The sequence below is a fragment of the Staurois parvus genome, unplaced genomic scaffold (assembly GCF_062004578.1).
Source record: "Staurois parvus isolate SC_StPar_1 unplaced genomic scaffold, SC_StPar_1.0 ptg000387l, whole genome shotgun sequence".
Classification (NCBI taxonomy): domain Eukaryota; kingdom Metazoa; phylum Chordata; class Amphibia; order Anura; family Ranidae; genus Staurois; species Staurois parvus.
Genome location: NW_028318183.1, coordinates 8,594,145 through 8,609,003, shown reverse-complemented (window position 1 = coordinate 8,609,003; position 14,859 = coordinate 8,594,145). Strand labels below are relative to the sequence as shown.

Genomic DNA, 14,859 nt, shown 5'->3' with positions numbered 1-14,859 from the left:
TATTTTTAATTCTGTGCTCGGATAAATAACTATGTACAATGTAGCCCCTATTAACCAATATGTATAAAGTGTATCTGATAATGGAAAGGTAAATACTGATTGGTTGTTTTAGATTACTGTACCTGGAGTTACTGACTATATAATTTTAATTCTCCTCCTCTGCTTGTTCAAAAAATGTGTTTGACCTGCTCCTACTGATCTTAGTTTACAATTGGATGTTATTAATATTGGTATAAATGTACAGTTCAGATAGACCCCAGTGACATCCTTATCTTTGCTTTTCACAGTGGTGATCAAATGCTTTCCTGGAAATTCCCAGCAGCCTCAAGGAAAGAAAGTAACAGGTTCCATATGATGGAGAACGTGTGTCATGGAGGTGCTAATTCCCTGTGCCGATTGAATTTAACTCTGTACAAAGCACATATCAGTGACACTGGATTCTATAGATGCCAATACAAGCACCTCACCTTATCCAAGAGAACATCTGATGTCTACATATACGTTACAGGTAAAGCTGAATTTACTATGTTGTGTTATGTCAATGCAAATATCAGGTGTTATCAACAGCAATAAGTAATTTCAGGTCAACACACTGGGGGAGATTTACTAAAGCTGTAGAGTGCAGAATCTGGTGCAGCTCTGCATAGAATCTAATCCGCTTCCAGATTTTATTGTCAAAGTTTAATTGAACAAGCTAAAAGTTAGAAGTTAGAAGCAAAGCTGCACCAGATTTTGAGTGCCCCAATTTTGGTAAATCTCTTCCTTAAAGTCAAACTCAGGCCAAAATGTATTTTATTAGTTTTATATAGATTTGGGCATAGTAAATGTATGCTCAAATGCCTGGTAAATTTTTCCTCTGAAAGACCTGATACTTCCGGGTTTCCCTACCATCTGATGTCACATCTGCCTCAAATCAAAGCGTTTTGGCACAAGGACTTCCTCAGGAATAGCAAACCTGAAGATGTCCTTGTGACAAAATGCGTTGAGGCAGATGTGAGGTCAGACACTAAAGGAACCCAGAAGTATCAGGTCTTTCAGATCCGGGAATGATTACTGGGAATTTGAGCATTATGCAAGTGATTTTATGTGAGTACGCTATTGGCAATTATTAAATGTTTTTTTTTCTGAAAATATTACGCTATGGAGGCTGTTTGTTTTTAAATGCATGTGATATGTGGATGGGCAGAAAAACAAATTACAAGACAGAGGTGGAGCACGCTAGGGGAGATGTGTTAGACGTGTCTGAACTTTAATTTTCTGGTATTTATGGCCTACTTAGGAATAAGAGATCATATATATCTGGTGATCCTTTTTGCTGTTCAAGCACTGAGCATGGAGGTGGAATTAATTGGAAAGATGGAGGAATGTTTGATTCACAGTGGCTTAAGGACTTTTACTGATTATTTACAGTGAACTATGGATTATATGTTATATGGAAGATTTTATGTTACGAGTTAATATACACACTATTTGAGGTGTGGGAGTTGATTGAATTTATTTCGCGCATAAGATTGATTAATTTATGAGTGTTAATTAAATATTCCACATTGCAGGTTATAACAAATTAATTAAATTTAAGTATTTATTTTTGTGAGAAGATTTTGTGTATTATTAAGATTTTGTGTGTTATTTGGGAAGATAATAAAATGTTTTCGGCTGCTTGGGCATAGGGTAAAGAATATTGTGAGCCCGGGTCAATGTGTATTGCTCACCTCACTTCATACTTTAGTAAACCAAGACCTTTGCTTGAAAAAAAGTCCTTACTGTGGACTCTAAGGTGTGTTTCCTTCAATCCCTAGCTATTGTTTCCTTGTTTGCCTACTGGTGGCTCAATTACAGTCCTTGGCTGAACTTTTGTCCTCCCTGTTTCATCCTCTGGAACTCCAAACTTCCTGAGGGCCAGACATCTCCACCGATAGTGTCTTTGGATCAGGAAGCTGTAAGCTGGGGAGGATAAGTGTGTCAAATGATATCCCAATGGCTTATGTCTTGTAATTCCATGCTCAAAATGTGATGGGCTGGAAGGTATAAGTAGATAAAAATACTTTCCTGGAAAAACACATTGGCTTTTGACAATTTGGCTGTTTTAGTGGAAGGATGCAGATTCTCCTTCACTTTGTGCTGGATGGCGCCAATGGTTCCTGCATTAATGATGCAGCCCAAGGTCTTTTGGCTGTGTTTGTGTGGAAAGGAAATTATTAACGTGTTAATTACACGAAATGTTGTTTAGTATGATATATACTTTCTTCACGACACAGGTGACCTTAGAATTACTTTGATCATTTTTGACCTTTTATATTTTTGATGCGTACTGTAGATTTTGTCTTGACTAAAGTTGTTGTTTAATGTAGGTAAAGATAACCAATAGCTACTAAAGCTCATACACTTACAGATAAGAAAGAGAAGGAATAGTATAGGTACAGAGGAGAGACCCTTTAAGAGAATGTATTGTGTGCTCAGCTGCTTTATTTATTCAAAAGTATCAGAGATCAGCTTGATGTAAATAATTTTATCAATGTAGTATTGTTTTATTACCATGTTTGTATGTATAATTTGTATTATACAGTATATGAAGGTCAGAAGCAGCCATGTTTGCTGGTTTGTTTTCTGCCTTGCAGCACTGGACAGTGGTTGTACTTTACTGTTTCTTCTAAGATTCAACTCTATAACTTGGCCAATAAATTGAAAATAATGCACTCCCTGTGTGGCTTATATAATTTCTTAACAGCAGTGAGATAAACCGATCACTGGTCATTTGTTCATCTACCCCATGTCTTGTGGTAAATCTTTACATCTTCATTTTAAACAAAATAACAACTATATGGAAGAAAAGCTTGTAAAAATGTAAAGCCATATAAAAATTACTTTAAATTTGAACTGCAGACAAACTGCTAAATAAACAGATGGAATACCTATATGAAAGCTGTTTTACCTACTAGAGGTTCTATAGAGCTAAAGCATCAAGTGTGATTTCTGCTTGCTCTCTCCTCCCACTTGCTCTCCTCTATGCCAACACCAGACAATCTCAATAGATGCCGCTCCCCTCCGACACACAGCAGGTGATTGACAATTTCAGCAGTGCCTGTTTTTCTACGAGACTTTGTAGAGAGCTATATCTGTTCCTTCCACTCAGGTCTCAGATCACAATTAGCTCCCTGTTCTGTGATGAGTGACATCAGATGTCTGCCCCTTGCCTTCTGGAGCTAAGAAATGCTGTGTAAAATGTGTGCTTTAGGAGGCTATATAGAAGAGAGGGCTGAAGATAAACAGATACAACATTTGTAGCAGGGTTGGTTTCAAGTTAGTCACTTCATTGGATATATGTATGAGCGTAGCACTACTCTAAGTAATAAACTAGGTCTTCCACTATATTATAACCTTTTTGAAAAATATATAAACAAATCCAAATAAATAAATATAAATAAAATCCAACCACTTAAATATAATAATAAAATTCAAAATAAATCGAACGAATCAGACGAAGTCCGGAAGTGACGAAACGCGTTAAGGGTGTGACGTAGTGACGCACGCACGCAGACCGGAAGTGTCGCCGCGGCCATTTTGTGGGTTGTCAACACATGGCAAATCGCATTTGTTTGATAGGACTCACATAGGAAGCATGTTGGAAGCCGAAATAATGAAATTTTAATGTAAGTTCTTATTAAATCTTTTTATTATACCCTGAATATGAGCCTTGAGACCCTTCTTGTCTTTTGAGGACCTTGGAATATTTTCATTGGAGCATTTGGAAGATCTCATTTGGATGCTGGTATATGGATACAGAGGGTAATAGTATCTAATACTATTGGTGCTGGTGGAACACAGTGTTGCAGTTTTCACTGAGTGGTCACAGTTTATTCACATGTGCACGGAAGAGATACACATATATAGTGTTTGCACATTTTTGTGTTTTTGTGTTTGCATGGAGAGAATATATTATGTATTAAGGTAATGCACTAGATTTTTGAATTTGTTTTTTTCGAGGTATTACGGGATGGAAGGGAATTTCTTCTGACTGGATGAATTAAATTTGGATATTTGGACAATTTTTGGACACCATTTCTGTTGGACACTATTTTTGGTTATATTGGGACATTTTGGGACACTTTGCATTGGACTTTTTTATTATTTTTTTATTTTTTATTTTGAATTTTATTATTATATTTAAGTGGTTGGATTTTATTTATATTTATTTATTTGGATTTGTTTATATATTTTTCAAAAAGGTTATAATACTGTGTTGCTTTCTGGGGAGAAAGCGTGACTTTTTGAGGGTTTTTGGGGTAGGTGATATACACATATTCAAAATAGGTCTTCCACTACTTTAAGCAATAAACTAGGTCACCTCTTCAACCCCAGAGTGTAATTGGGCAGTGAAGGAGCAGCAGATCTGCTCTTTCCTCCTGTCAGCATGTTCCTTGCTGGCACATATGCTTGTATCACACCTGGTGCTACTGTATAGGAAATTGCAAGAGACTGATATTAAAGCAAACATAGGTATTTACAGTAGCCACATTTAATGAATATATTACATACATTATACATCTCTTAAAACCCCTCATTATCAATTTAGTTTAAATCAGCTAAATGCATTCCAAGTGCCTCAAAACAAAAGGTGTGCAATATCTTACAGTTCATTTTCTTTCTAAAGCAGCCACAGCCTGAGGAGAAAAGCCTGTCCCCTGTAAGTAGCTGTAGAGAAGAACATTAGTTCTCTTTATGCCTTTCTGCAGAGGTCTAAGCCCTGGTTCACACCAGTGTGAATGGAACTGTCAAATTGCATGACAAGTCACACCCTATTGTCAGCAATGGAACCGTTCAAATCGGTGCAACTCCGTCTTTGTGGTGCAGCACTGATTTGAGAAAAAGGTTCCTGCACTATTTTTTGCGATTTCAGGTGCATAGACATCTGTGCATGAAGTCGCACAGATGTTAGCCAAGTCACACCTGAAATAACACTGACCTGTGACTTTGAAATCGTTCAACTTGAAGGGAAGTCAAATGATTTCAAAGTCGTATTCTTTGTGAACCAGGGCTAATGAACAAATCTTATGCTCCCACTGATTGGAGAGCTCTTGTTCGAATTCAGCAGGAAACATGTTAGGTCTCTGCAAAGAGACCACTGCTTCCACACAGGGAGCAAGGGCCCCTATCTACAGAATGCTGGCAGGGAACCGGCTTTATACTCATGCTGTAGTAGCTTTCTAATGAACACAAGCTGTAAAACTTTTCATAACTTTTGTTTTGATGTATCTGGAATGTATTAAGCTTATTCAAACTGAAAGTTAATTTAGACTTTGAAGAACTTGCCCTTAAAGATGTAAACAGAGAAAAGCATTGACTGAGTTACGTGTTTAAGGTCCATAAAAGAACTGGCTGCAGCGAATGGTGACATGATGTCTGAGGGGCAGCTTGTTGAGCACCTTGTAGTGTTATCTGTGATAGAATACAGGAAATTGCTGTACAGCACTAGCAAAGTTTGGAATTGTTATGTTAATCCCTTGACATGAATGAATATGTCCCTTGGGGAGTGGCAGTAATCAGCTCTAGGATGATTAAAAGTAGAGAACTAATGACCTCTTCACACATCCACCAGTCCTGGAAAACAACAACCCTGTTTCCCTGTTACATTATACAAGTCCTTAAGCATCCCAAAAATAGGATGAATTAGAGTATTATGAAAAGGTTGCCATGGTTCTATTTCATACTACATATTTCCCTTTATTTCTGAGCTGGATTTTCCTTTAAAGAACACATTCAGAGCCAGAAAATTAAGCCATAAGCTGTGAACCTGTCAGGTCTGTGATACTTATGAAGTGACCTATTACTCATCAACCACTGGAATAGCTGCATGTTGAATATTCAATCACCTACTGTGACTTTTTGGACTACCATATATATCAACTGAAGGTGGGTTATTCAAGGATTGGAAAATTGGAAGCAATTGTTATGGGCATAAAGGGTTATCTAACATGTTGGAATATTTTCTATGATTTATATCTTAATATTCCCCCTTTTTATAAAAATAATCGGAGAAAAGGCATGTGATCCTCATCCCACCCCGGGCACTACTGGATGGACAATTAACACAGGCTCTGAAGTGAATATATAATTTAAGGGCCTCTTAACATTAATGCGCATCATGTCACCTGTCATCATGTCATGTCTCCTAGATTGTAAGCTCTAAGGAGCAGGGCCCTTGAACCCCTCGTGTATCACATTGTATGGTTATTGTACTGTCTCATGTATTGGCTCCCATTGTAATGTACAGCGCTGAGTGAACTGTTGGCGCTTTATAAATACTGTATAATAATAATAATGTCACGTGTTACCGTACATTGCATTAAGGCAGCCCATTGAATTTGGTGGGCTTCTAATACCCGAAAACTTCCAAAAAATTGGACATCAACATTTTTGTAGCAACATGCTATGGTTCATTTCCATGTGTTGCAATGTATGTGCTTTGACTTAGTGTGTTGTGGATAGCACCACAATGCACTAATACATACCAACATACCTTGTGGTAAATTGTGTGTTCTTGCAATGCATAAATGTAAGTCATCACTAGGGATGAGATCTTTTTTAAATGAAAAAAAAAAAATCCTAGTCCTCATCATAACAAATCATATCAGACCTCAGATTTTTCTGTGCTCCAGCTGTGCAGCATCCTGTTAGCTATGGCAACAGAGGGGAAGCCAACATTCTGTAAGAAATGGAGGTATATAGATTAGGAGTGTTCTTTATCTGAATGCTTGTTCCAGACTCAAAGTACTAAAGCCAATGGGTCAGCATATTGGCCACTCAGCTAGGCTTTTCAGAAGCTTGTTAGCAATGGCAACCTACATATGTTTCTCATGATAGACTTGCTATAAAGGTACAGTAATTAGTTATAGCAATGCTCTCATTAGAAAGATGTTCTTAAAGAAATTGATGTGGTTTTTTAACTGATAAAAAAAATCTAACTTGTCACTAAAATAGAATAGCTTATGTTGGAGTTTCCTCTTTCTTATTACAGGATAATTTCCCTTCTTTGTTCTAGGAATAAGATATGCCGATATCCTCCACCAATCAGCTCTGGTTTTGTGTGGGTGTGTGTGCCTCACGCTCTTGTATTCTCCAATCAGAGAGTAGTTACATTCTTTCTCTTAGGACATGCGGTGGAATGAACTGGTTGACTTTAGCATATTACTGTATAATTTCAACAGTTGGTGAAGTCATCCCACCTCAAGGCCAGTTCTTCAATTTCCCACCTCTTTTCTTGTCACAGTGCACGTACTTGATTGATATTTGCTTACTAAACAATTTTTTGTCCAACAAAACAGAGGTTTTATATTGTTTAATTGTTAATTTTATATTTTTAGATATTTTAAAAAACAACAATACATGTAATAATAGGCCTGAGGTGAAGCAACATGAGTGCTTGTTGGCATCCTAAGAATTAAACTGTCCCTCCTTCTCAATTTTTCTTTTTTTTTTGTACTGATTCTTGTTTTTTTTAATGTTTGAATATTTTTTATCTTCTAAATTTTTTTCATATTTTTTGCAGAAGAAAACAGTGCTTTTGTAGATATGCAAATCCAACAACCACAAATAATTACCATAAACGATGGAGAGAAGTTAGTTATCCCTTGTCGGGTTACTTCCCCCAACATCACAGTCACATTAAAAAAGGTACTAGAATAAATACAAACTTCTGGAATCTTTTACATGTTGTTATAATGGTCTTTAGAAATAGAAATATTGCTCTGTTCACTGTTCAAGGTGCTGAAATTTATTTTTTGTTCCCTCGGATGCATGAGGTTTGATTTACTAAAGTGTGAAGTGAGCTGAAGTAAAATAAAGAGAGCCTGCGTCCACTTCCAACATCCAATTAGGTGCAGACAAATGAAAAATAAATCAGGCTTCTCTTTCACCTGATTATATGTTTGACATGAACAGCTCTTCACACTTCAGTAGCTTAGGTTTATAGGCTCTATTGTTCTCTCCCTGTATAGGGGGAAACTCGGTGTTCAAAAAGCTGATTTGACATTTGTTAAAAATAAATTGTATTTTGTAAAAATATATTGTAAAATGTAAACATATATAAACATTTGGATTTCAGCCATACTTGGTTGTATTCAAAGTGATGTTCTAAAAATGCCATGGAAGCAGGGAATGAATGTTTTCCTAACATATAAAACAGAATGCTTCATTTTGAAACACTACATTGATATTATTAGGGCTAAGTATGGTTGAAAAACATTACTGGGCATGTATTTGGAATCTTCAAAAAACATTCAGCAACAAAAGGGGATATCTATCTCATGTGCTGATTGTGATTATAACTGTTGACAGGACTCAGTCTGTATACATCTCAGACATTTTTCTCTGAAGGCATGCCCTTTCTGAATTTAGCAATCATGAGTGTAAAGACTAATAAGCCAGTAAATTTGGCTCCTGAGACTCCTGGACAACATTTCCACCTAATTGTGCCTGGAGATTAGCTTTTAGGCTAGGTTCACATCTGTGCGGATGGTGCCGCTGCGGATCCGCATGAAAATCCGTGCAGCCGCACCACCTGCACAGAGAAATGTTCTAATGGCATGCCGTCCGCACTGGAAAACGCAACCGTACTGGGAACCAGGCTGCGTTTTCCAAAGAAGTGCAGGGACTTCTTCCCTGCGTGTCACGGGCACGGGAGTCCATTCAAATGAATGGGCTCTCGTGCCCATGCAAAACGTGGCCCGCATGGCCGCATATATGTGAACCGGGGCTAATAAAACATTTAACTGGCATATTTATAAATCAGTTAATCTGACATTCAGTGCAGACAAATCTGCATTTGTTTTTAATGATAATGATTGGTTCACCATCAGTGGATGTTCAGTTAAAGCCACATTCATTACTTTATAAATATACCCCTAAGAGTTGAGCTGGGTTTATAAAACACAATATTTTAGAATTCTTTCCATGAACATTATAATTACAACTGCCATAAAAGTGGTAAACAGACAATCAATTACTAATTTGTATGGACTCCATATGACACACCTGTGTAGAAATAATTAAAAAAACATTGCATTCCATGTGCTAAAAGAGCATTCTATTTATAACTACATAAAACTTCTAAAAATAGGATTTGTTATTGCTGTAGTGACAAACAAGACCTTATTGCGTGGAAAACCTAATGACTGTAAAGATTAGACACAGGCCAGTTTTAGTTCCCACTTAATGACGTGTATATTTATAGGTATAGGAAGTCTAGGCTTTTCAGTGTTTTCTGAAGTCCTAGGAATATCTTTAGAGTGGCCTGTCTGCTGGACTGCCGAGCTGCATGGGAAACTGTTCTAGGCTAAGAATAAAAGCAAGTCACTCTTCACGACTTCCTATCTTTTAGGGAGAATCACAGCAGGTGCCCAAGTATCTTATTCATAACACGGGCAAGACACGTTAAACTTTTTTTTGTTATGGGGTTCCGAGAATGAGGATGACATTTACTATCTACCCTATTTGATCCTATTTTATTACAAGATGGTAGTTGTGTTGGGTTTGTAAGTATTTTTAAACTGTGAGTTGTTTGTTCTGTTTTACGAGCCACTACAAAAGACTTGTTGTTTGTATTTTTTAAACCACGTCCTTAAACAATACAATTGATCTGATCTTTAGTCATTTTCAAAGTTATCATAGAGGATCTTTTTCAGCAGACCAATTTTAGTAACACACATTGTTAATATGATGAATAGAAAAAAATAATTCTACTGTTTATTTATAGACCTTTGGGAGTGTACTGTCTAAACCTGGTGCCAGGTCTGTTGTCTGGGATAGTAAAAAAGGCTTCATCGTCCGAAAACCAGACTACATGTTTTTTGGCCTCTTGAGCTGTGAGACTAAGGTGAATGGAGTCATCCACACTAGGGCTTATTTTACAATCAGACAATGTGAGTAACTAATATAATTTTACTGATGTGTTGTTACCTGGTTTTCTGTGCCTTTACACCAGTAACATGTTGATGATTGTTTGTAGCCAGTGCAATTCACAGTGTTCAGCTTAGCGTACCAAGTTCCCTCAAAGTGCTTCGTGGCAAGTCTCTGTCTATTAACTGCACTGCAACTACTGACCTGAATTCTAGAGCTGAAATTCAATGGACATACCCCGGTTTGGTAAGGTTTCACTTCTTACTTATCTACTCAGTGGTTATAATGGACCACTAAAGCTAGGACAGATTTCCTTTCCAAACAGCTATATGAAACTTTAAATAAGATTTGTACTTCTTATTTCCCTGTCTTCTGCTCGCCCTGCCTACCCTAGGCAAATGGCAAATCCTAATATCAAACTACCTAGACCAGATGTCATAGGCACACAGGGGGCATAGATGCTGAAGAAGACTATTTGCCCACTGTTGCCCATCTATAGTTAGCCTTAGAACCCACAGATAATTCATCCCACTGGTACCCACCCAAGACTATTCTTTCAGTTTTGAGAGGGACAATACACCACACATAGCAGTGCATGCAGCTTACTCAGTGAATCCAATGTCGCACCAGTGACCTGATGTATTCAACGTTTACTGGAAGGTTTAACTCTCCTTCACAAAGTAAAATTCTGCCTCATTATTTTGTAATGTGTGTTTACAAAAAGCTGTCTTCTGTTAGCTTGAAAATGCTATAAAACAGTACACTATAGTCCACAAAATATCTAACATTTAGTGCCGATTCACATATATGCGGATTGGATATGGTTTAAATCGCATCCAGTCCACATGACATGTGGAATAACATCGCTTCCTATGGTGCCTGTTCATATATGTCTGGTACACTGGCAGTGAGGATTGAAAAAGAATCTTGTGCGATTTCTGAGCAGTATGGTCCGGTTCAAGTTGCTAGTTCAATTTCTGAGCAATATTCTGGAAATGGTAGTTAAGATACTCACACATGCTTATCCATTAAGTCAGAGCAAATTGTAAATAAATTTCAGTCTGTAAGCCTAACACTTAAGTGCATGCACAGACATGTTCAATAAAGCAGCAAAGCTTTTGTGCAAAATGCAACCCGTCAGATTTCAGCTTTCTAAAGTCAAACATAGTCTAATTGGTGGTTATGGGTAACTAGCTCTTATATCTTGACTTACCGAATAAGCATGTTAAATATGGCAATGTAAGAGCCATAGTATTGGAAAACATGCAAAAATATATGGCAAGTAGTCAGAAATCATTGTTAACAGCAATAATTTAAAATCTAATTGGTTGCTGTGGGTTACTGCATCCTGCACAGTGTCTTTGATCCTTCCAAAAAAACTTGACAGTATGTAATCCAATAAAATATTAGTAAAGTTAAGTGGAGTTGTTTACCTAACAACAAATCAGATCCCAATTGTTCCCTGTTTACAACCAGTCAAAGCCTGCAATTGTTGCTATATACAGAATATGATATGGCAGATGCTGATGTTTGCATCATGGTAATATCTATAATATGTTCATTGCAGAAATATGGAAAACTTACTCCTGTTGTGAGGAGGCTCTCCTTTTCCAATTCCAAAGCCATAAGTCACAGCATGTTGATTATTCCCAACGTACATACAGTTGACCAGGGAACATACATCTGTACTGCAAAGAATGGACCATCAACCAAATCTGTTAACACTACAGTTCGTGTTCATGGTATGTCGTATAACATTCTCCAACACATAACCATTTCATACTGTCGGCTGCAGTTTCCCCAGGATTTTATAAATGTATAAAATACAACTCTTTTCAAAATCAGTTTTTTTGCCATCATTTATCACACAAACATGTACACATTTATTTTAATGAATTCAAATAGTTTATGATTATTTTTATTTATCTGTTGCTTTTCAGTTGAAGCATTTATTAATGTGAAACCCATAAAGACAGGTTTATTGGAAGCTGTAGTGGGAGAGAAGTCTTTTCGTATTCCAGTCAAAGTGCGAGCTTTTCCTCCTCCTGAAATACAATGGTAAGTTCGATGTGCCATTATGTGGACCAGGGAATGGGATGGGGGAATGGCATGATCAGGCCATTTATCAAATGTCAGACCAATTATTTTTCTTGTGAGGATGAGCTCATGAGGTTTTGTAGGAACAAAAAAATTAAGATAGTTATATAGCAGTAGAATGTACTTTGAAATTTGTTTTTTCAGAACGTTTGTTCAATTTTCTAATAGTTAATGGAGTCAAATTGATGATTGGTTTTGATGGCAGTGAAAAGTAAGGCTATATTCACACTAGCTTTGTCAGCAGGCGTCAGACAGGCATTTGGGAAGCTATTTTAACATTTCTGAAACGCCTATGTAAATTCTGCACATGGCAGCACACAGTGCTGTTCACACGGAAGCGTTAGCGTCGCGGCAAAACTGACGCCTCGTATCAAGTCAGGAGGAGTTGAAGCCTCCCATTCAAGTCTATGGTGCTGCTCTGCAAACGCTGGGAGGCATTTGAGGTGCGGTTGCGAGTCGGTTCTGGAGCGTTAATACCATTTAACTTCATTATAGGAGTTTGTGGTGCAGTTTTAACGCTTGGCAAACGCCTATCAACCACCTCAAAACTGCCCATAGGGCATTTTGGGAGCGTTTGGGGAGCGTTTGAGGAGTGTTAAAAATGCTTCACAAACGCCTGTCTAACGCCTGTCAAATGCTATAGGGGCGTTTGGCAAGAGTTAGAAAAAAAGTCAAGTGTGAACGAGCCCTAAAATTGAGGAAGGATGGATTTTGTTTTCAATGAATTAAACTCTAACTGGTAATGTGCTTTTCTTTGGGGAAAATTATACTTGTTGTAATGTGGATGTGCATTCTGAATCAAATGTAGAATTCAAAACATTGGCATGGAATCAAACTGCATTTTTCAGGGTTTTCAAATGAAATTTGTTGTCTCCATAATGGTACAAATTAATGCTCCAATGAACGTTTCTCTTGAATTTATGAAAGTTCAAACTGAATTCTACTGGTGTATGGCCAGGTTAAGATTTAGGGAAGTTGAGTGAATTTTCTGACATTTTTGCAGTTACTATGGTGTTGATTTTTGGAGAGTGCAAAAACTGCTGCAGCTCAGCATAGAAACCAATCAGCTTCCAGGGTTCTTTCTAAATCTTAATTGAACAAGCTGAAGTTAGAAGCTGATTGGCTACCCTGCACAGCTGCACCAGATTTTGCACTCTCCAGTTTTTCAACACATAATTAATGTTCTTCAGAGAACACACAGGGGTTGATTTACAAATTGATTTACAAAATCAACCCCTGTGTGTTCTCTGAAGAACATTAATTGTTGCATGGGAATGCTTTTTTTATTACTTTTTAAAGTAGTAATGTAAAATGTAATATACTGCATGCAGGGGTTGCATTATTTTTCTTTTTTTAGGTATTTACTCCTTTATTTTCACTTGGTGATCTGGCCAGTAACACACCTCCTGCCTCTGGATGAAGGCGTAACACCTTTGGAAACCTTAGACACCTTTGGACAGCAGCACTATGAGTCTAGAGAGAGAACAGTGTTAGATGTACTAGCAGATTTAGATACACTAACAAAGTAAAGCCAGACTCCAGCTAACATTTTTTAAGCAGTTACAGCAAACATTTTTTCCTTTTGGGATTTATGTTTCACATAAATAAATAAAGCTAACCATTGAAAGCACCCCTGTCAGTGTTATATGCTTTTTCTCAACCCTTTAACTGCTACATTTGCTGGACAGCTTGTTCTTTTGAAAAAAAAACAACAGACTTATGGTCCTATCACCAGGTAAAAAAAAAAATGAAAAAAAAAAGCCTAATGCAGCCAACACATCTAAGAACTTGTAAGCTACAATCAGGGGCGGAATAACAACACATGGGGCCCCCGCGCAATAGGGGATCATGGGGCCCCTGTGTCCTTGCCCAAACTCACAAAAACCTATGAAAAAGGTACCAGGGGCATCTCATGGGGCCCCGTACTGACCCTCAGGCCCGGGGGCAGTGCCCGAGTTTCCAAATGGTCAGTCTGCCCCTGACTACAATATAATAAATGTTTGTATTTAGGTTTAATACTGCATTCATTTTACAGAATCTTTCAATTAAAAATACTTATGTTTGGCCATTTAATTAAAGTGAGTCTGTGCTTTGCCCATGTTTTTTGCTCCCCTGTAACACAGCTAACCTGACAGAGCTATGGGGTGTATGTGACCCAATCCTTTCCTCTGATATTGCAGTACTGTGTAGGTAAGGCCAATCACAACCATTGCTATATATTCAGTCCCCCATGCACTTCTGCAGCAACAGTGATCCATTGCTCACTATAACCAGAATACAATAGTTAATTATTGTAAAGGTTTGCTACAAATGTGTAAAAATATTTAAATAATAGTCTTGGCCCTTTTAATAGGGGTTCTGCTGAGATAATCAGATTCTGTAGTAAACAGACAAAAATCTCATACAAGAAGGTTGCAGTGTACTATCTTAATGCTTCCTTACTACATCTAGCAAGTGATCTGTGTAGTTTATGAATGGACATCACGTCAGGCTTTCCTTCAATGAATAATGAGTCACGTCCTTTCACACACATGGCCAGACTCTATTTACAGTGCGTATTTTCTCTCTATTGCCCTACAACCCGCTGATTCAACCTTTCTGCAGTCACTATGCCAAGACAGCGCTATTCAGATCACAAACAAGGCACAGTTTTCAGCTTCTCAAAATCTGTGTCTCTTACCACAGTGGTTAGGGCTCACACACAGGAAATCACACGGTCTACCAAGTATGTATTATCTTGAATGATACATTTTTGGATAAATAAAAGAAGCTTTACAAACTCATCTAAGGTTCGGATGTGACTCTTTTTCTTCTAATGTTTCTTTTCTGCTTTTTTTGGCAATATTTTAATAAACTATTTTGTAAAGT

General features: G+C 37.5%; 1 protein-coding gene across 1 annotated transcript in view; it reads left to right on the top strand.

Moving 5' to 3' along the window:
• Positions 1-14,859, top strand: part of FLT1 (fms related receptor tyrosine kinase 1) — an 85,473-nt gene that overhangs the window by 39,288 nt on the left and 31,326 nt on the right. The window contains exons 3-8 of the mRNA XM_089685842.1: positions 288-508; positions 7,547-7,671; positions 9,752-9,917; positions 10,004-10,140; positions 11,462-11,636; positions 11,835-11,952. Coding sequence (XP_089541968.1) covers positions 288-508; positions 7,547-7,671; positions 9,752-9,917; positions 10,004-10,140; positions 11,462-11,636; positions 11,835-11,952 — 942 coding nt within the window. The remainder of the gene's footprint in view (positions 1-287; positions 509-7,546; positions 7,672-9,751; positions 9,918-10,003; positions 10,141-11,461; positions 11,637-11,834; positions 11,953-14,859) is intronic.